Below are 22,540 nucleotides of genomic sequence, written 5' to 3' on the forward strand. Positions count from 1 at the left end.
CTCTCTCTCTACTCGTAGGTTGTGGCAGCGATTTTTTTATTATTTTTAACAAATTTTTTTAATTATTTTTAAAACTGACACTTTTTTCTTCAAATATAACATTTTTAGATGCGTCTGCTGATATGGCACGGCCAAATCACTGTACCGCGTTATACATGGAAGTGTGGCCAGGTTGTCACCGTGGCAGCGACCGGTGACGTGGCCTAGCTCTGCCGCGCCACAGATCACGGCGCGACGGACCTGCCGTGCCACAGATCACGGCGGCCCTAGACTACACAATAGCATCGGCGGCGACCGTACACGTATACGCACACCAGTACAGCGTCCCACAACCTCTACTCCGCACCCTCCCCTCCCCTACCCAACATCACCACCACTCGCCACCCCTCCCGCTCGCCCGCCATGGTCTCGCTCGCTGGCTCCCAGATCCCCTCGCCCTCGGCGGGGCAGAGCCCCTGCGCGGCCACAGCGCCGCCAGGGCCACTCCATGCGCACCATCCGCTCCGTGCTGCTGCAGCCGGACTCCTCCCCGGGGTCCACGTCCCCAGCCCCGCACGATGGCGGTGCCGACGCGGGCGACTCGGACATTGAGAACCTCACCGACTCTGTCATCGACTTCGACCTCCGTGAGCCCGGTGCACCCGGCGGCTGTCGCCAAGTCGTCCTCCGCCATCAACGCCGCCACCACGGAGCTGCTCGACCTGCGGGACTTCTCCGACTACTCCAGCTTCAACTCCGACATCTCCGGGGAGCTCGAGCGCCTCGCCGCTGCTACGGGCGCGGCGCCGCCAAGATCCGACGCGTCGGCCGCCGCCGCCGTGGATCTGAACGACCTTGAGTCCATGGATCTGTCGGCGGACGCGGCGCCGCTGGAGCGCGTGGAGCCGTTCGTGCTGGCGTGCGTGCAGGCGCTGGGGCCTAACGCCGGGCCGGACGCGTGCCGCGGCCAGGATACGTCTGCTGGTGAAGCACCGGTCCGACATCCGCGAGCTGATCAGCGTGTCGGAAGCCATCCCGGCGCTCGTGCCGCTGCTGCGGACCCCCGACCCCGTGGCGCAGGAGAGCGCGGTCACCACGCTGCTCAACCTCTCCCTCGAGGAGCAGAACCGCTCCGCCATCACGGTGGCGAGCGCCATCAAGCCGCTCGTCTACGCGCTGCGCACCGGCACGGCGCCGGCCAAGCAGAATGCCGCGTGCGCGCTGCTCAGCCTCTCAGGCATTGAGGAGAATCGTGCCACCATTGGGACCCACGGCGCCATCCCACCGCTCGTGGCGCTGCTCTCCGCGGGCTCCACGCACGGTAAGAAGGACACGCTCACCACGCTCTATCGCCTCTGCTCCACGCGTAGGAACAAGGATCGCGCCGTCGTGCCACTCGTGCACCTCATCGGCCAGCGGGGCAACGGCACGTGCGAGAAGGCAATGATGGTTCTAGGGAGCCTCGCGGGCATCGCCGACGGCCGCGAAGCCATGGTGGAGGCTGGCGGGATCCCCGCGATGGTTTGGGTCATCGAGGACGGCCCTGCCAAGGAGAAGGAGTTAGCCGTGGCAGCGCTGCTGTAGATGTGCTCCGATTCTATGGCAGAACCTCCTGAGAAATCGGGCCCACATGCACCTATCATCGTCTCAACAGACCTTTGATAGCGTACACGAGTTCCCAACTACTTAAAAGGTCTATCGGGTGTCCTCGGGAAACCCAAATCATCCACGATTCTCTTTTCAAATAGGATCCCAATCACAGACATTGCAGATTACAACAGTTTATTCAAATATATACATCAGAGTAAAGATAGCGGAAGTCTTAAGGTAACATAGGTTACAAACCAGTTGTTTTCAAACTTACAATGCCATAAGTGTTATATAACCATAGTAGCGGGATAATATTACATTAACTTTATTTATTAAACAAACTAGTGCCTTGTCCAAAGGCCATTCATCACTCCTCATCGTCATTGACTTCAAACACAGACATGCAGCAGGGACCAAAATAAGCTTGCGCATGCGACTCACCTGCAACAAGGGTTAACAAACCCTGAGTACAAAGGTACTCAACAAGACTAACCCGACGTAATGGGGGTGTAAGACTTTAGAGATGCAGGGGTTGGGGCGAGGTAAGGATGTAGCAAGATTCAAAAGTTCTTTACCAAAAGCTTACTATTCTTGATCCTATTTTCAAGTTTTTACCCCTATGTCCTCTTAGTTCATTATCTCAACTAAGTGTTCATATCCCATGTTCCACTCCTTCTCATTCCATTCCTTTTCTCATATTTTAGTAATTCACCAGTCCTGCATTGCTTCTATAATGAATCGAGTCCCCATGTCCGCGGAGCACCGGCAATTCGAATTGATTCAAGTCCCAGCTGGGGATTCCTTATCACACGACATATGTAGAACTTAATCTTACATATATCAACCTCGCTACCAGATCCTCCTATACTAAGCCATCTCCACGCCACCCGAGAGTACAGCACACCTCAAATCCGGCCAAATTCCAGCCACGAGGGTACACACTACTCCTGCCATCTCTCCACTCCCAATGCGTGGGCATTCGTCTTAGTATCGGATTAGCCAAAGTAGGCTTACTGGAGTATGTGACCAGTACTACAAAGTGTCTCGTTCAGAAGATCCACAATGAGTGGCCTTTAAGCGACATAGTCGACAACATTACCCAACATTCAAGGTAAGTCACCCGACTAGTCTTTAGTTCATTCTACCTTCTTTCTTTCTTTGGCCAGTATGCCATCTTTGATTATATCAAAACTTTTATTTTGAAAGCCTATCATAAAGCATACTAAGCATTCTACGCCTTTGTAAATGAAAGCATCTTCAAGGATGGTAAACAATTAACAAGGTAGGTAATGCATCAAGTAGGTAACATTTGAATTAATCAACTTAATGCAATAAGTAACATAGGTGATAAACTTTTCAAAGTAAACAAGGTAATGGTTTAATGCTTAAACTGGGGCTTGCCTTCGTTGATGATCTCAGGTTCTGGATCAGTATCACGATTACCGAATCCCGTGACAACCGGGGATTCTTCTAGAACTTGCTCAACTAGAATTGTTTCACTCTCGGGTTCTACACGAAACAATAACATATGCTTTAACATGATGATAATGTAAACATGATGCTTTCATGGTACATGAAATGTAAAAACACCCCGCAAATGATTTTCCTGCACGATACAATTGCAAGCCAACAAAACCAACTTGTAATCCTACCGTCAAGAACCACACATGTAATTTGACCAAATGGATCTTGAAACCCTACTTGCCACAAAACATGACCAAAACAAGATCCAACACTAATCAAACACTTAGGGTTTGCCTTTATTTATTTTTGAATTAATTTGGAATTAAGCCCAAAAATGAACTTGTTCCAAATGACCAAAAAATTTTATGTAAGCTTCCTCATGACAAATTAGTTTACCAAAATAAATTTCATAATTTTTGGAATTATTTAGTGGCCTACAAAAATCATGGAAATTGCATTTATTAATTAATGGACTGAATATTTGAACATTAAAAATACATTCAAATTTCAAGTTTCATATTTTTAAACCAAACTAGAGCATGTACAGGGGCTACACACAAAATTTCAGAATTTTGAGAGCTATGATTATTTTTCTACAAATTTCCAAAGATTTAGCACTATTCAAAATCAGAAAATACAAAATTTCACTGTTCTTCTCCTTCCTTCTCACTGACAGGCTGACCCCACCCGTCAGCGACTCATACAGCTCACGGCGGCGCTGCCCTCACTGGCCGGCCGCAAAATGCGTCGACGGTGACGCTCCGGCGAGGCAGACCTCACCCAAATGATCTACACACTCCTACGAACCTATCCCCGTCCTTGGAATGGCAGAAGGTGCACCGGAGAAGACTCCACGCCGGCCATGGCGGCTCGAGCACGTCGGCTCACGACGTAACCCCGGCAAGACTGCGGTAGAGTCAAAAGTGAAGTGAACATCACGTTCACTAGCTCACCACGGTCACACCGGTGGGCTTTGTGAAGGCGGAGATGGTCTAGAATGGCCTGGCCACGTCGAGGCGATGGTGACGGAGCTTCGGCCGGGCTCGGGGAAGAAGCAGTTGCGCCGGGCGACTCCGGCCAACTCAAGCGGCGTGAGCAAGTCGTAGAGAAGCGCAAGACTGAGGCGATCGCTTTGGCGTAGCTAGGCACGACGGAGACTGCTCAACGGTGGCTACGGCGAGCGATGGAGCTAGCTGGCGGCGAAGCAGAGCAGAGGAGAAAAACGGGAACGACGACGGCGGCGGCTGCTATTTATAGCCAGGAAGGGACTGCCCGGTGACGACAGCGCACGGACGAACCCGCCATGGCACCAGCTGTGTGTCAAGGCATGAGGAAGCGGCGAAATCTGATCGACGGCGACATCCGCGTGGCGCCGGCGGCAAGCAGAGAGGTGGATTTCGATTTTTGAAATATTTACAGAACTACCACTGCATCCATTTTTCAAATTACTCACAAATTTTCTAAAGAAGTTGAAAATCTCCAAAAATGAAAGTTGTTCAATTTTTCAAACTCTACAACTTTGCTTCTAGGAACATTTTCAAATTCTACCTCCATTTTGAAATTTGAATTTGGGGTGCATTTGAGCATTTGAATCATTTCAAAATTACTCCAAATTTTATATGTAAACTTGAAAAACTTTGAATACCAAAGTTGGTCTACATAAAATAATCTCCAACTTTGCTTTTTGCCTCAACCCCAAATTCCGCATGGATTTTGAATTAATCAAAAGGGGCAAAAAGGACTTTTATAAAATGAATTTGAATTCAAATTTGATTTGTCTTCCTTTTACTTAAATTTTGATTTTTGACCAGTAACATGGCCCATTAGGGTTATTTGAGTCAAATGACACATGACCTCACACGATCACATGAATTTTGACCCTTGTAGTCATGATCTTTATTTAGGGTTGTGAATCGCATCACATGAAATAACAACATTATGAAATAAAGCTTATTAGTGAATGCATTCAAAATTTTCTACTTTATGAATGCTTTGCAATGCATATGATGACATGTCAAATGTTAGTGCTAGGTCAAAACACCAGAGGTGTTACAACCCTTCCCCCTTAAAGAAATCTCGTCCCGAGATTTAAAACTCAAGGCTAAGTAATGGAAAAGGAAATATGTCAAGCTAACACATTATAACTTTATTCAAAAGGCTAGTGAGGGGGTTTTCCATTCTGTTGACAAACGAGACAAGTTACAATATAGACAAGATATTGCAACTAGATAGAAGCGAAGAAGTCAGGAAAGTTCTCTTCTAAGTAATCCTCGGACTCCCAAGTAGCTTCATCTTCAGTGTGTTGATTCCATTGTACTTTGTAGAACTTGATTGTATGTCTTCGAGTAACTCGATCTTTCTGATCTAAGACTCTAATGGGGTACTCAGCATAAGTCAAATCAGGTTCTAGTTCTACATCACCAAAGTCGATCTCTTGGTCAGGTACTTGAAGACACTTCTTTAACTGAGATACATGAAAGATATCATGCACAGCTGACATGTGATCTGGTAGCTTGATGCGATAGGCGACTGGTCCACATTGTTGTTGCATTTGAAAAGGACCTACATAACAGGGTGCCAACTTTCCCCGAATCCCAAAATGATGAACTCCTTTCATTGGTGATACCTTGAGGTAGACATAATCTCCCACTTTGAATTCTAGCGGTCGTCTCCTCTTATCAGCATAGCTTTTCTATCGGGATTGAGCTATCTTCATATTAGCTTGTATAAGTTTAACTTTCTCTTCAGCTTCCTTGACCACATCCGGTCCAAAGAACCAACGCTGTCCAGCTTCTGACCAATTTAAAGGTGTTTGGCACCTACGGCCATACAGTGCTTCGAATGGTGCCATTTTAATGCTCTCTTGATGGCTATTGTTATACAAGAATTCAGCTAAGGGAAGGCATTCATCCCATTTAGCACCAAAAGAAAGAACACATGCTCTTAACATATCTTCAAGAATTTGATTTACCCTTTCAGTCTATCCATCTGTTTGCGGATGATAAGCAGAACTATGGATAAGTTTAGTTCCCAAAGACTCATGTAGACTTTTCCAAAACTTGGATATGAACAATGACCCTCTATCAGAGACAATGGTCTTGGGTGCCCCATGCAGACTGAAGATTCTATCAAGATAAAGCTTTGCATACTGCTCCGCTCGATATTTATCTCTGACTGGTAAGAAATGAGCTATCTTGGTTAGACGATCAATAATAACCCATATTGAATTGTAGCCTGTAGATGTCCTGGGCAATCCTACGATGAAGTCCATACAAATATCTTCCCACTTCCAAGATGGAACGGGCAAAGAATGTAATGGACCTACAGTCTTCATATGAACTGTTTTGACTCTCTGACAAATATCACACTTGGCTACATATTGAGCTATTTCTATTTTCATTTTGGTCCACCAATATCTCTTTCTCAGATCATGATACATTTTGTTGCTACCCGGATGAATGGAGTATCTTGTAGAATGAGCTTCATCAAGAATCTGCTTTCACAGCTCCAGATTTTTGGGTACTACCAATCTATCCTTGAACCATACGACACCTGATTCATCAATCTTGAAATATGTTGGTTTTCCATATATGACTTTGTCCTTGATATGGGCTATGCCCTTACTTTTCTGTTGAGCAGCAATGATCTGATCTTTGATAGTGGACTCAACTACCATATTGGACAGGGAACCTTGTTCTATGATTTGTAAATCCAGATGCTCCATCTCTTGACACAATGTTCGCTGCATAGGTTCTACAATTAGGCAATGACAATGACTCTTGCGACTCAGGGCATCGGCAACCACATTAGCCTTGCCCGGATGATAGTGCACTTCTAAATCATAATCTTTAATAAGTTCCAACCATCTTTTTTGCCTCATATTCAACTCTGACTGAGTGAAGATGTATTTCAAACTTTTGTGATCCGTATAGATATGACATATATTGCCCAATAAATAATGTCACCAAATCTTGAGTGAATGAACAACATCAGCTAATTCAAGATCATGGGTGGGATAATGTTCTTCATGCTTCTTGAGTTGTCTGGAAGCGTATGCTATGACTCTGCCTTCTTGCATAAGAACACAGCCAATACCAATTCCAGATGCATCACAATAGATATCAAATGGCCTCTCGATATCAGGTTGTGCTAATACTGGTGCAGTTGTTAGCAACTTCTTCAATGTCTGAAAGGCCTTCTCGCATTCTGTTGACCACACAAACTTAGTTTGATTTTTTAGCAATCCAGTAATTGGTTTCGCAATTCTGGAGAAGTCAGCGATGAACCGACGATAATACCCTGCCAACCCTAAGAAACTACGAACTTGATGAACAGTGGCAGGCGCTTTCTAGTTAAGGACTTCTTCTACCTTGCTCGGATCAATAGCTATACCTTCAGCAGATAGTACATGACCCAGAAATTGTACTTCCTCCAACCAAAATGCATATTTGCTGAATTTGGCATATAATTGGTGATCTCTTAATCTTTGTAGAACAATACGGAGATGTTCCGCATGTTCCTCTTTGCTCTTAGAGTAGATAAGAATGTCATCAATAAACACCATGACAAACTTATCTAACTCGGGCATGAAAACTGAGTTCATTAGGTACATGAAATGAGCCGGGGCATTGGTCAGCCCAAAAGACATGACTAGATACTCATATAGTCCATATCAGGTAGTAAACGAATGTCTTCGGCACATCTTCACGTCTGATCTTAATTTGGTGGTAGCCTGATCTTAAGTCTATCTTCAAGAATACCTTAGCTCCTGCAAGTTGATCAAAAAGCAAATCAATTCGGGGTAAGGGGTATTTGTTCTTTATGGTGACTTCATTTAATGGCTGATAGTCAACACATAACCTTAAGGTTTGGTCCTTCTTCTTCATGAAAATAGCAGGGCATCCCCAAGGTGATGAACTGGGTTGAATGAAACCCTTGTCTAACAACTCTTGTAGTTGCATTTTTAATTCTGCTAGCTCTTTGGGTGGCATCCTATATGCTCTTCTGGACACTGGTGCTGTCCCTAGTTTCAGATCAATTCTGAATTCTACGTCTCGGTCTGGTGGCAGACCAGGCAGATCATCGGGAAAGACATCCGTAAACTCACATACCACTGAAATTTTCTTGGCTCCTTCAACAATAGTTGCACCGACTGTTTCCACTGTACTCTTAGGAAAGGGAAGTTGGATGAGAAGTTGGGTTTTACTGCCAGGTGCATTTACCCTTATGGTTCTACGCAGGACATCTATGATAGCCCCATGTTGAGTTAACCAGTTCATACCAAGGATCACATCTATATCTTGATCCTTTAATATCAGCATATTGGTAGGGAACTCATAACCTCCCAAATCAATAGGTACATGCTGAACTACCTCCCTTGTATAGATTCGTCCCTTGGGCGACTGTATATGATAGGGCTCTTTTGTTTCCCCAATAGCTATCCCATGCTTCACAACAAATGTACGATTGATGAATGTATGGGATGCACCAGAATCAAATAAGGTAATTGCAGGATGCTTAGCAATGGGAAACATACCCATCATTACTGGTTCTCCTTCTGGAATAGATTCCACTTGAGTATAGAAGACCCTTCTAGTTTTCTTCTCAACCTGACCCTTCTGATTATTCTGAGCATTGCCCTTGTACTGATTCTAAGCTTGAGTAACAGGGGCTTTGGGTGCATCAAGATTATTCTTCCTAGGATACGGACATTCTCAGGAAAAGTGTCCGGGTTTACCACAATTATAACATGGAAAATTGTGATTCTGGGGAGTAGCATTGCGGTTGGCATTATTTGTATTATTTTGCTGCTGCGGTGCTTGATGAGTATAAGGCGTATTAGTTGCAGGGCGAATAAAGATCTGTTGCTTGCTTTGGCCTTGTTGTGGGCAGAATGGTGCACGGCCATGATTCTGAGGATGGTATATTATCTTCTGACGCTTGCCACTTGATGATCCGGAAGCAAATATTTTCTTTTTCTTTGCCACCTTGTGTCGGTGGTAATTCTCCTCCGAAACGATAGCAATGTTGATTGTCTCATGGTAAGTTGCGTTACCACAAGTTGCCATCATGGTCTAAAGTTTAGTGTTCAGGCCTCTAAGAAAATGATTCTTTTTCTTCCTGTCCGTATTCACATACTCAATAGCATACTACGACAGGTGGTTGAAACACCCAACATAATGCATCACCAGGTGCTCTCCTTGCTTAAGAGCCAAGAACTCTTCTAACTTCATGGTCATCACACCGTCTGGAATATAGTGTGCCCTGAAGGCATCCTTGAACTCCCTCCAGTTGATTTGGTGACCAGCGGGCCGTACTGCTACCAAATTTGCCCACCAGGCACCAGCAGCTCCTCGGAGTTGCTGTGCCGCAAACCTTGGTTTCTGAACCTCAGTACAGTGAATCAGCTCGAACTTTTGTTCTATTGTCCTAAGCCAATCGTCAGCTTCTAAAGGTTCGTCTACCTTAGAGAACACAGGCGGACGTGTGTCAGTAAAATCCACATAGGTTGACTCGTCATTTCCATTACGACGGCCACGATTAGGGTATGGTGCCTACTGGTTCTGTGTCAATTCCCTTAACAGCCTAGCATTCTCTGCCGTTGCGTTGATGAGTGCGGCTATGGCATCTGCCATAGTCAAAGGCATTGGTGGAGGATTTGGGCACTCATCATCATCATGGGAACCACTAGCACCAGTTCGGGTGATAGGACGAGGCATCTGTTAGAGAAACACATTTACTTACATTATTCTTTATTGAAAGCATTTAAAAGGTTTCATGCTACAAAGGGTCCTTATTTATATTATATGTCTTGTATCCCACAAGACAACCCTGGTTTTCTAGGAAAGCAGTAAAGGAACTATTTCTACTCCGAGCTCTCAGTCTTCGGCATCCGTGCCCATATCGGATGAAACCTCATCTTCATCTGAGAAGTACACTAACTCCTTAGGATCCTCCTCCTCTTCTTCATTCTTGACTTCTCCTGGATCTACAATCATTTCTTCATCTGTAACTTCACCATCCCCATGAGGAGGATGAAGTTGAGCGTACAACAGGTGGACATTCTCATGAAGAATGGCATTGTCCAACTCCAGGTCTTCTACGTAGAACTCCAACTCATGGACGCGTTCATTGGCCGCATCCTCACGTGTCCAGGCTTCATTCCATAGCTCCATGGTCATGGTGATGCCCCTTTGCATTTCCGCCAACTCCTCTTGATCTTTGGCATGAGCTCGACGAAGAGTGTTGAGCTCCTTGTTAAGGTTCTCGACGTTGGCGGGGTTGCTTGTAGATCCTTCCTCTCCTAGGTTCTTGGAACTTCCCTCACCAAGCTCGTGGTTTCTTGGTGCCAATTGATGACGAGGGACTCCATGAGGTCCGGTGGACTTGCGTGTGGTTTTCTTGGTCTTTGCCATAGCCTGTAGGATTTAAGGTAGGACTATAAGAATAGCTTGAGGATAATGGAGGTTAGCAAGAATGGGATTGACATTACTTACCCAACCACTATTAAGGGGAATTATTATGCAAGGTGCTCAAGCATGATGCATGAATCGATCTTACGAATCTAAGTACAAAAGATTTGTATAATCATAAGTACTAGATTTTTAATACATAGGACAAACCTAATCATATTATCCGCCACAACCTTTCAAATAAGACAAGATTGAGACTAGATCAAAGGTAAGAAGAAAGAAGTTTGAACTTTAAAATATCAAGTTTACTTTCTTTGATCCAAATCAATTTGAAGGTTTTCCAAAGGAACCTACAATGATCTTTGATGGGAACTACTCTGATACCAGCTGTGGTAGAACCTCCTGAGAAATCGGGCCCACGTGCACCTATCATCGTCTCAACAGACCTTTGATAGCGTACACGAGTTCCCAACTACTTAAAAGGTCTGTCGGGTGTCCTCGGGAAACCCGAATCATCCATGATTCTCTTTTCAAACAGGATCCCAATCATAGACATTGTAGATTACAATAGTTTATTCAAATATATACATCAGAGTAAAGATAGCGGAAGTCTTAAGGTAACATAGGTTACAAACTAGTTGTTTTCAAACTTACAATACCATAAGTGTTATACAACCATAGCAGCGGGATAATATTACATTAACTTTATTTATCAAACAAACTAGTGCCTTGTCCAAAGGCCATTCATCACTCCTCATCGTCATTGACTTCAAACACAGACATGCAGTAGGGACCAAAACAAGCCTGCGCATGCGACTCGCCTGCAACAAGGGTTAACAAACCCTGAGTACAAAGGTACTCAACAAGACTAACCCGACGTAATGGGGGTGTAAGACTTTAGAGATGCAGGGGTTGGGGCGAGGTAAGGATGTAGCAAGATTCAAAAGTTCTTTGCCAAAAGCTTACTATTCTTGATTCTATTTTCAAGTTTTTACCCCTATGTCCTCTTAGTTCATTATCTCAACTAAGTGTTCATATCCCATGTTCCTCTCCTTCTCATTCCATTCCTTTTCTCATATTTTAGTAATTCACTAGTCCTGCATTGCTTCTGTAATGAATCGAGTCCCCATGTCCGCGGAGCACCGGCAATTCAAATTGATTCAAGTCCCAGCTGGGGATTCCTTATCATATGACATATGTAGAACTTAATCTTGCATATATCAACCTCGCTACCAGATCCTCCTATACTAAGCCGTCTCCACGCCACCCGAGAGTACAGCACACCTCAAATCCAGCCAAATTCTAGCCACGAGGGTACACGCTACTCCCGCCATCTCTCCACTCCCAGTGCGTGGGCATTCGTCTTAGTATCGGATTAGCTGAAGTAGGCTTACCAGAGTATGTGACCAGTACTACAAAGTGTCTCGTTTAGAAGATCCACAATGAGTGGCCTTTAAGCGACATAGTCGACAACATTACCCAACATTCAAGGTAAGTCACCCGACTAGTCTTTAGTTCATTCTACCTTCTTTCTTTCTTTGGCCAATATGCCATCTTTGATTGTATCAAAACTTTTATTTTGAAAGCCTATCATAAAGCATACTAAGCATTATACGCCTTTGTAAATGAAAGCATCTTCAAGGATGGTAAACAATTAACAAGGTAGGTAATGCAATAAGTAACATAGGTGATAAACTTTTCAAAGTAAACAAGGTAATGGTTTAATGCTTAAACCGGGGCTTGCCTTCGTTGACGATCTTAGGTTCCGGATCAGTATCACGATTACCGAATCCCGTGACAACCGGGGATTCTTCCAGAACTTGCTCAACTAGAATCGTTTCACTCTCGGGTTCTACACGAAACGATAACATATGCTTTAACATGATGATAATGTAAACATGATGCTTTCATGGTACATGAAATGTAAAAACACCCCGCAAATGATTTTCCTGCACGGTACAATTGCAAGCCAACAAAACCAACTTGTAATCCTACCATCAAGAGCCACACATGTAATTTGACCAAATGGATCTTGAAACCCTACTAGTCACAAAACGTGACCAAAACAAGATCCAACACTAATCAAACACTTAGGGTTTGCCTTTATTTATTTTTGAATTAATTTGGAATTAAGCCCAAAAATGAACTTATTCCAAATGACCTGAAAATTTTATGTAAGCTTCCTCATGACAAATTAGTGTACCAAAATAAATTTCATAATTTTTGGAATTATTTAGTGGCCTACAAAAATCATGGAAATTGCATTTATTAATTAATGGACTGAATATTTGAACATTAAAAATACATTCAAATTTCAAGTTTCATATTTTTAAACCAAACTAGAGAATGTACAGGGGCTACACACAAAATTTCAGAATTTTTGGAGCTATGATTATTTTTCTACAAATTTCCAAAGATTCAGCACTATTCAAAATCAGAAAATATAAAATTTCACTGTTCTTCTCCTTCCTTCTCACTGACAGGCTGACCCCACCTGTCAGCGACTCATACAGCTCACGGCGGCGCTGCCCTCACTGGTCGACCCCAAAATGCGCCGACGGTGACGCTCCAGCGAGGCAGACCTCACCCAAATGATCTACACACTCCTACAAACATATCCCCGTCCTTGGAATGGCAGAAGGTGCACCGGAGAAGACTCCACGCCGGCCATGGCGGCTCAAGCACGTCGGCTCACGGCGTAACCCCGGCAAGACTACAGTAGAGTCGAAAGCGAAGTGAACATCATGTTCAGTAGCTCACCATGGTCACACCGGTGGGCTTCATGAAGGCGGAGATGGTCTGGAATGGCCTGGCCACGTCGAGGTGATGGTGGCAGAGCTCCGGCCGGGCTCGGGGAAGAAGCAGTTGCGCCGGGCGACTCCGGCCAACTCAAGCGGCGTGAGCAAGTCGTAGAGAAGCGCAAGACTGAGGCGATCGCTTTGGCGTAGCTGGGCACGACGGAGACTGCTCGACGGTGGCTACGGCGAGCGGCGGAGCTAGCTGGCGGCGAAGCAGAGCAGAGGAGAAAAACAGGAACGACGACGGCGACGGCTGCTATTTATAGCCAGGAAGGGACTGCCCGATGACAACAGCGCACGGACGGACCCACCACGGCACCAGCTGCGTGTCAAGGCGCGAGGAAGTGGCGAAATCTGATCGGCGGCGACATCCGCGTGGCGCCGGCGGCAAGCAGAGAGGTGGATTTCGATTTTTGAAATATTTACAGAACTGCCACTGCGTCCATTTTTCAAATTACTCACAAATTTTCTAAAGATGTTGAAAATCTCCAAAAATGAAAGTTGTTCAATTTTTCAAACTCTACAACTTTGCTTCTAGGAACATTTTCAAATTCTGCCTCCATTTTGAAATTTGAATTTAGGATGCATTTGAGCATTTGAATCATTTCAAAATTACTCCAAATTTTATATGTAAACTTGAAAAACTTTGAATACCAAAGTTGGTCTACATAAAATAATCTCCAACTTTGCTTTTTGCCTCAACCCCAAATTCCACATGGATTTTGAATTAGTCAAAAGGGGCAAAAAGGACTTTTATAAAATGAATTTGAATTCAAATTTGATTTGTCTTCCTTTTACTTAAATTTTGATTTTTGACCAGTAACATGGCCCATTAGGGTTATTTGAGTCAAATGACACATGACCTCACACGATCACATGAATTTTGACCCTTGTAGTCATGATCTTTATTTAGGGTTTTGAATCGCATCACATGAAATAACAACATTATGAAATAAAGCTTATTAGTGAATGCATTCAAAATTTTCTATTTTATAAATGCTTTGCAATGCATATGATGACATGTCAAATGTTAGTGCTAGGTCAAAACACCAGAGGTGTTACAGATTCCCCGCATAACTGTGCGTTTCTTGTACGCGAGGGTGCCATCCCGCCACTTGTCGCGCTATCGCAGTCCGGCTGTGCCCGTGCCAAGCACAAGGTACGCAACACAAGTAGCACTGAATTTGTCGAAGAGAAAGGTGCGGTTTAGTACATTTCTAGACGGGAAAGTACATTTTATTTCACCATAATAAATATTCCTGTTTAGTATATGTTGTGTGTTTAATTGGTTTAAATTGATTGTTCGTATGAAAATAGTCACAATTACTCGAACTATTATTTGATTTTTTTAGTTTTTTTTATTTTCTGTATGTTTTATTTGGTTCCCATTTGAAAACTTCCAATTTATTTTTCATAGAATAATTCGAATATTTTTTGGTTTGTTTATTTAATATTTTTGCATTATTTTTATAAGTTTTATTTGGTTCATTTGATCTGGATTCTACGGTCATGATAATCGAGTGTTTATGGTTGCAAAATCGTGCGTTTATGGTTGCTGTAACACTCACTTTGCGGTAGTCTGTCTTATGGGGTGTTTGTGCCTGGCCCAACAACCGAGTGTCAGAATCTCAAAAAACACTATTGCTAAGTAGACCCTCCCTTTTGAAAACAATTGGTTCCATTTCCACCTCTATTTAATTTGGAAAGTTATACAGTTATATTCATAACTTTTGTCCATAGCATTTTACAGGGCATAGCCTATCATTGTAAGTCTGTAACTTCTAATCATAACTTTTCAATATATTTTTGATACAATTTTACAGACAAATTATCCTGATAACTTTTCTACATTACCTTTGAAACAAAACTTTTCTACAATGATTCCACGGCCGTGGTATCCAATCTGATAGGCCCGTCCCGTTTCTCTGCTCTTATTTCTCTTCTTTCTTATTTTTACTAGGTAGCATGTCCATACGTTGTTATAGGACAACTAAATTTTTGTACTAAAAACACATAGATCGCACGATAAGATAATAATACTGTAAGACATTAAATTGACATTTAATTCTAAAAAGCAAAGTTTGTGAAATTAACAGTCACCAGGAGCACGACACCGCAGGCTCACAAACTCTACTATATAGATCTTTCTGTTACACGGCTAAAATAATGTTTTATATCGACAAGAAGTCTCCGATATTACAAACTAAATGAAGCAATCAAATATGTCAGACAAACATTGCTCAATTCACCTATTTTGAACCTGTTTGACCAATGAAAATGCACAAAATGACTATTATATTAAACTAAATTCATGTTCATCATCTATTCAAAGTGCATGTCACAAGCGTGTAAATAATTTCAATATTATTTAGTTCTCTAAATCTATGAGACATGACACGGTGTCCTTAGCAAATTCTTGAACTCGACGACATCTGGCTTCATCAACAAGCAGACGGTTGCGTAGGCCTATAAACAAATAAAAAACTTTTGGGTCAGTGTTGTAGTCTATAAATTAAATCAACGAATTACCCCAAAAGAATCTCGCTTTGAAAATCATGCGCCTGATTACAAATAGGATTGAATACCAATTCGCTGAAATCGTCGGTAGTGGTCACTCTGCCTATCATGCACGAGCAAAAAAAGATATAATAACTAATACTTTATTTAGTTAATACATATGAGGACATCAGTGATATAATAGTTCTCTTTCTATTCATTTGTACATGAAGACCAGCTAAAATGCGCAACTCTAATGTCGCTCACCGCCATTCCGATAAGTGACGGCATATGTGTGTATACTTGACGGTTATTATGATTCAGTGGTACCTACGAGTTACAAAATTGATTAGTATCAAATAATAAAAAAATTAATAACATGGAGCAATGATAAAATTTTTAATCTAAATACCTTTCATTCATCATCACCACATATCTGTACGGTCGTATCCGCACGTCATCCCTTCCTCGAATATTAGATACATGCACAACTATACCAATGACACCTGCTCTTAAGGTCTACCTCATCTACCCAGCTGCATCTGCCCACCTGCGAACTGTGATAGCACACCTCCTGCCCCAAGCAAGTAGTGATGATTTTCCAGAAAATTTGCAGGATGCAGTAGCAAACACTACAGATAAAGGGAATGATTACCGAGAGCTGGTGACGATGACGGTGCTAGCTGGCGACCAGCACTTCAACCGAAGAGGAGGACGAGTTCACACCGAATGCAACTAAGTGACATCCACTACTGCTGCTGTACCGTAGCCGAGCTCACCACTGCCGCACCGTGAGAGACGTGTCGGCGTGTGCGGAGACAGGGGAGCGACGAAGAAGGTGCTCACCCTCACCTGCCCCCGCCCATGGTGCCTCCTCACCTGAACCCTCGGCCTCCACCTAGGCTAGGATGCCTCCTCGCCGGATCCACCGAGGGCGAGCGCCTCCACCCTATCCAGTCCGCCTCGTCGCCGGATCAGCCGAGGGCGACGGTCGACAGTCTGCTCACTAGTCAGGCTGCCTCATCTGGATCCATCCTTGGCGTGGGAGGGGAGGCAGCAGGGGGGACGACGTCTGGAACCGTCGATGCCCTGGCTGACTGCGAGGGAGGCCGCGGTGAGGCTGCCGGGCGACGGCGATGGCAGAGGAGCGAGGCCGGCAGGCAATGGCGGCGCGATGGGATCGGCCTGCCTACTCCTGATGGCAGCGCGGCCTCTAGCGATCGGTGGGGAGGAGATATCGCGACTGGAAAGGAATGTTTTGGAGCGGAGATTTGGAGTCGCGGGGAGGAGGTCCCACCTGTCGGCGCCGTGCGTTTGAACTGCGAATAGCGAGGTCGAGCTCCGTCGGCGGCGGCGGCGGCACGGTAGGGAGGAAGAGGAGGCAGAGCTTGTCGCGGCAACCTCAATCCGACGAACGACAAGCGAGGTCGACAGCGCACGGAGAGGAGACGGCAGCGTGGGCGAGAGAGGGACCAAGAGCGTGATGGAGGCCACGGTATGTCGAGCGTGATTGGAGGCGAATTTCCAAGGAAAGGGTCGGGGGGCGGGGGTGGCGTGGGATCGCATGGGCCGGCAGGACGAAGGTGAGACGAAATTTTGTCGCACCAAAAATGTCGACACTTTGTTATTTTTAGTTGTATTTATTTTTCTTCTATATACTATGAATAAAGTTTTCTAGGTTGAGTAGTTTATCTTAAACAAATTATGCAAAAAATGTGTTGGATAAGTTGTGTACTCCGTATAACTTTTTTGAAAGACGTTGAACAACAAAAGAATTATGTGAATAAGTTATGTTATTTATAAAATTTATTATATAAAAGTATAGCTATTCTTCTTGCACCAGATGCCCACGTAGTAGTTGCCGCGAGAGGACGTGGTGGTGGCAGTGGCACCGGCAGGGCGGAAGAAGCCGAGCTCAAAGCTTCCGCCTTTCGAGTTTCGACAGGACGGTCTGGCCGCCCGAGACGGCGGACTGGACGGAGACGGTGTCGGACGCGAAGTAGAGGACGGCCATGGTCAGGACTAGCGGTGTGGTCGAAGCCATGGATGAGACAAACGACGGCGAGGAGCAGGTGTGCACTGGTGAATCACAGGCAAACCGATTCTGCCATGTGGTCTGATCTTCTAAAAATCAGAGATGGTAGACAAGTGAAAATTGGAGATGGGAAGAATACCACCCTCTTCTGGAAATACTCTTGGATTTATGATAAACCTATATGTTTACTCTTTCCTGATCTGTTCAAGCTCTGTGAACAACCTGATGCAATAGTGTGTCAGGTGAAACTGAATCCTAATGGGGTGACCTTTACCAGATGGCTGGTTGATGATCTTAGGCATAACTGGGGTCACATAATGAGGGATGTAGCTTATGTTCAGCTGAATGCTGAGAAAGATGTGGTGCACTGGCGCTTTGGTGCTAATGGTCACTTTAGTGTTAAGTCAACATACAAGACCATGACTAGTAATGATGTTGGGCCTTATCATAAAATGATTTGGAAGGGAAAATTCCCTCTAAAATCAAAATCTTCTTGTGGCTTATCATGAATAATGCAATCCTAACTAAAGATAACATGATTAGAAGGAAGTGGCCTGGGAGCCCCACCTGCTATTTCTGTAGTGAAGATGAGAGTTCTCAACATCTATTGGTCCAGTGCAGCACTTCTAAGGTTGTCTAAGACACGTCAGCGCCACCGCTGCTGCCCCGCGGTCCCTGGCCACGCACCTCGGCGCCAAGACTTACCGCGTCGAGACGTGTTACCTCAGAATTTGGAGGTTCGGTTTTATCAAAAAAAAATTTGGAGGTTCGGGACTGAGAGATGCATTATGGCAAGATTTCAAGGAAATCGTACACGCCATCGATAGTCCAGGCCCGTGGTGCCCTGCTGCGAGGATAGGACCAACGTGGTTCAGGCACAGGCCATCTGTTCGGCTTCTTGTAGCTAGCCTCATCAGCATCATCAGACCCTTCAAAATGCCTCAATAATTCCAGAACCATAGACCTTGGTAGATAATGTGTTTCTTCCATACCATGGAAGTTCATGCCAATGAAATTCCCATCAAAATCAATCAGGGTCCCTCCAATACCGGCCTTTGTGACTTTACAAGTGGAGATCATAAGCTCTTTGCAGTCGAGATTGCCTTCTTTGTCAGCCACTATCCCACTTGCGGCCATTAATTTGCCTGATTCAAAGATGCGTCCTACAGCTACTACCTCCATATGGGGTTCAATTTGCCTCTGATTGTGGAGTTCTGCGGTTTGAAGACAACGGAAACCCAAGACATTGACCAGAGCAATATTATAACTCAAATTGTAATGTTGCAATGTCCCTTCAGCAACTTGCTTATTTGGAAGGTACACTTTAATCCTTAAGTTATCAGCAATCTTGTATTCATCAGCACAAGTTCTAACCAAACTTGCTGAAGTCAAAACTCTTGAGGTGGATTCATTGGAGTCTACAAATATACCAGTGCAAGCGACAAACCTTTCTTCTCCTTTGAATGAAGCAACACTTCGGGATATACCTGAAGCAACCTTCTTACTGAGTTTGATCCATGTATCTTCAATAAATTCCTCTTCAAAAGTATTAATCAAGCGCATACCCCCCTCAAGCCTAATGGGCATAGGATAACTATGGGACTTTAGATCATTTCTCACAAGCTGCGTGAAATCATCAACCAACAAGGGATTAGGATCAAGGAAGCGCCAGAGTTCCTCTTGCCAGAGTTCCTCCTCCTCAAAATCTTTTGAATAACTAGTAGAAGATATGGAAAGCTCCTGATTCTTGTCCCTCTCCCCACATGAGATACCTTCTACATTGGGCATAAGACATTCCTGTATCTCACATGGGCTTCTTTCAATTGTGCTATCACCTCCATGCAGATGTAAATTTTGTCCATTGGTAGGAATGGAGCCATCTCCTTAGAACAAAAGTTCATGCCAACAAAGTTGCCATCCAAATCAACAAGGGGCCCTCCATTCATTGCCAAATTGATTTTACACGTGGAGATCATAAGGTGTTTGCGTAAAACTCGACAGGGATCATCAGTCACTATCCCATACAAGGCCTTCAATTTGGCTGTTTTGAAGCAACGCCCTAAAGCTACTACCTTTTTTCTCTAATACGCAAGAGTGTTGCGTATCATTGCATTAAGAAGGAAAAGGTCTGCATCTACAAGAGACTGGCCCAGGACCGGTTGCAGAAAGAAACTAAGATTACAATGAAAACTCGGCGGGTTACCCAAACTCCTTAGGTTGATAGCGCCCGCCTTGACCCATTGATCCGCTTCCGCCTTGATGATGCTTAGAAGACCGGGTACTGTGGTCGAGGCCTCCCTGAAGCATCGGGCGTTTCTCTCCTTCCATAGTTGCCAGCAGGTCAGTGCAACTAGGAGTCCATGCCCTTCCTCTGTTGGCCCTGCCAGCTTCTTCGCATGCTCCTCCACCAGGCCAACAGGGAACCAGCCACCGGTGGCAATGGCCTACCGAGGGTGCGGCAGATGTTGAACCACACCTCCCGTGCGTGAGGGCAACTGCATAGGATGTGGTCGATTGTCTCCGGAGCCTGATCACAGAGATAGCACTCCTCTTTAGCCTCCAACCCATGCCTTGCGTGTCGATCGTTCGTCCAGTGGCGTCGCTTGAACGCAAGCATAGGAAGATCTTCACTTTTAGTGGCGCCCATGTCTTCCAGATGAGCGAATGTCCCCGGAACGGAATTGAGCCACTGTGCCATCACCCAGGATCATGAACGTGGATGCTCGGAAGAACTCTCTGACCTGCGGTTCTGTGCTGATCGGTAGCTCGCTCCAAGCGCGTGAGTCATCGGTCTTTTGTAGCCATAACTAGCGAGTCTGCAGTGCGTAGCCAGTCAGCCTGAGATCGAAAATCCCAAGTCCTCCCAATTCCGTCGGCCTATGTTGGTATTTATTAACTTGTCGCTTATTTTAGTAGCCACCTATTAATTACCTATATCTCCTAACATTACTTTACTAGGTTGTCATCCCTAATGATGGTGCCAGAAATGTTTGTTGGTACTCTCTAGCATCACTACTAGAATGATACTAAGTAGTTCTTTATCATGTTACGTGACTAGAAAGAATATAAAGATATATGAATGAAAAGGAATCTGCAAATACACAGATAATTATACCGTTGTTGCACTTCACCCGAGAGTATTCTAGGTATCATTATTTATATTTTACCACAGGGAAGGTCTAGTATGGACAAGTATTGATAACTTATACTACTAATGGAGAAGTAAACCATAACAAATATTCTATTTATAACAGGGATAAGTCATAGGATAAGAGACAAGTATTGATCAATGATAATGATAAATCACTCAGAATACTCCTTTCTATGATATTAGCATAGTCAGATAGAATATTAGAGGAATAATTCCTAAGTCATTCTTAATTACAAGTCAAAGCATACATTGATTATTACAATTACACCTAGTAATCATGGCTAAGATCATCTTTATATCTACACATAAGGGATATTACTAAGGAAGATTAAGAACAGAGCTTGTCTTCCTTCGTAACTAGATCCTACTTGTATACCTATATTCGTGGAGTGGACTACAAATGACTCAACGAGAGTGTCACATCCATGATCTACCACATGGCCTGGAATATAGGGTGTATCCACAAGTAAACAACATATAGGCACCACGCTTACACAATATCGACCACTCACCCCATGTACTTTGGAGCGAGCGCTATACGAACTTATGCATAAACATAATGATAAACTAGCTATACTAAGTATATAATCAAAGTAGACGATGAATATTATAACAAAGAACATGAATAAGATGAATACTAATATTGTCATAACAATTGTAGCAAGCATATAAAAATAATGGAGATACAAAAGAGAGGAGGTACAAGGACTATACCAAACCACTCTCTTGACACGATCAGGAATCCAAGCGAAGCCAGCTTGCCTCCCTCTAGATCTAACCTAACTAGCTATGCCCTATAATATGGTGGAGCTCTAAGGATGATTAGGGTTTCTGTCTTCTTAAATGACTTGATGATCGGAGTTATGCCTGGGGGTGGCAGGGGCTGATATATATAGGCCAGAGCGTCCAACGTGAGCCCTTGGATCAAACCAACTTAAGGAACGGCGTAGATGCAACCTAGAAGGCGGTGGAGAACCGACATTGAGACACGGAGGCTGACAGTGGGCCCTAGGGGCCGAGCGGCTTGCAGGAGCCTCTGCCTCTCTGCCTCGGCGTGGTGTCCTCTAGTGTCCTCTAAAACCTTCTAGTGTCTATTTCGCAGTGGATAAGCGCAATTAAATCTGACATGTAGGTCCACATTGATGGTTTTCTGTTTAAACCCTACAGAAATACAAATTCACCAAAACTCGTGTAATTTATTAGTTTAAACCCCTAGACCTTTGTTGGTGATCATATTGTTTACACCAATATTTGGGTAGAAGAATGTGGGAAGTCAAAGCTTCTAGGATTATGTCATCAAGGAATCGATTAGATGTGAATCAGTATCAGCAGATTTAGATGTGATATCAGAATCGGCTATTTTATGGATGACGTTAGCAGATGGCGTTAATGGGCTATACTTGAGTGGCACCAGGAAGATGTGTCGGACTCTACAAATAAGAAAAATTGGAGTCCAGGTTATTATTAAGTTAGAAAGTTTTCTTTTATTTCAAGAATTGTAATGAGTCATATTTTAGTAGGATTCATGTTTAGGTTTCGGGTATAAATATTAGACCCTGGTTACTGTAAAAAGGACAAACACTCAATCAATATAATATTTCCGGCTTTCGCCATC

The 22,540-nt window shown here is 44.1% G+C and overlaps 1 protein-coding gene and 1 pseudogene across 1 annotated transcript; one reads left to right on the forward strand and one right to left on the reverse strand.

Moving 5' to 3' along the window:
• The first annotated feature begins 402 nt into the window (after nt 1–402).
• LOC136524474 (U-box domain-containing protein 4-like) lies at nt 403–16,478 on the forward strand (annotated as a pseudogene).
• Nucleotides 16,479–18,560: 2,082 nt separating this feature from the next.
• LOC136524475 (putative protease Do-like 14) lies at nt 18,561–19,562 on the reverse strand. Its single transcript, XM_066517836.1, has one exon. It carries the CDS (start codon nt 19,560–19,562, stop codon nt 18,561–18,563), a length of 1,002 nt encoding a protein of 333 aa, XP_066373933.1.
• Nucleotides 19,563–22,540: the final 2,978 nt, after the last annotated feature.

The sequence above is a fragment of the Miscanthus floridulus genome, chromosome 18 (genome assembly GCF_019320115.1).
Source record: "Miscanthus floridulus cultivar M001 chromosome 18, ASM1932011v1, whole genome shotgun sequence".
Classification (NCBI taxonomy): domain Eukaryota; kingdom Viridiplantae; phylum Streptophyta; class Magnoliopsida; order Poales; family Poaceae; genus Miscanthus; species Miscanthus floridulus.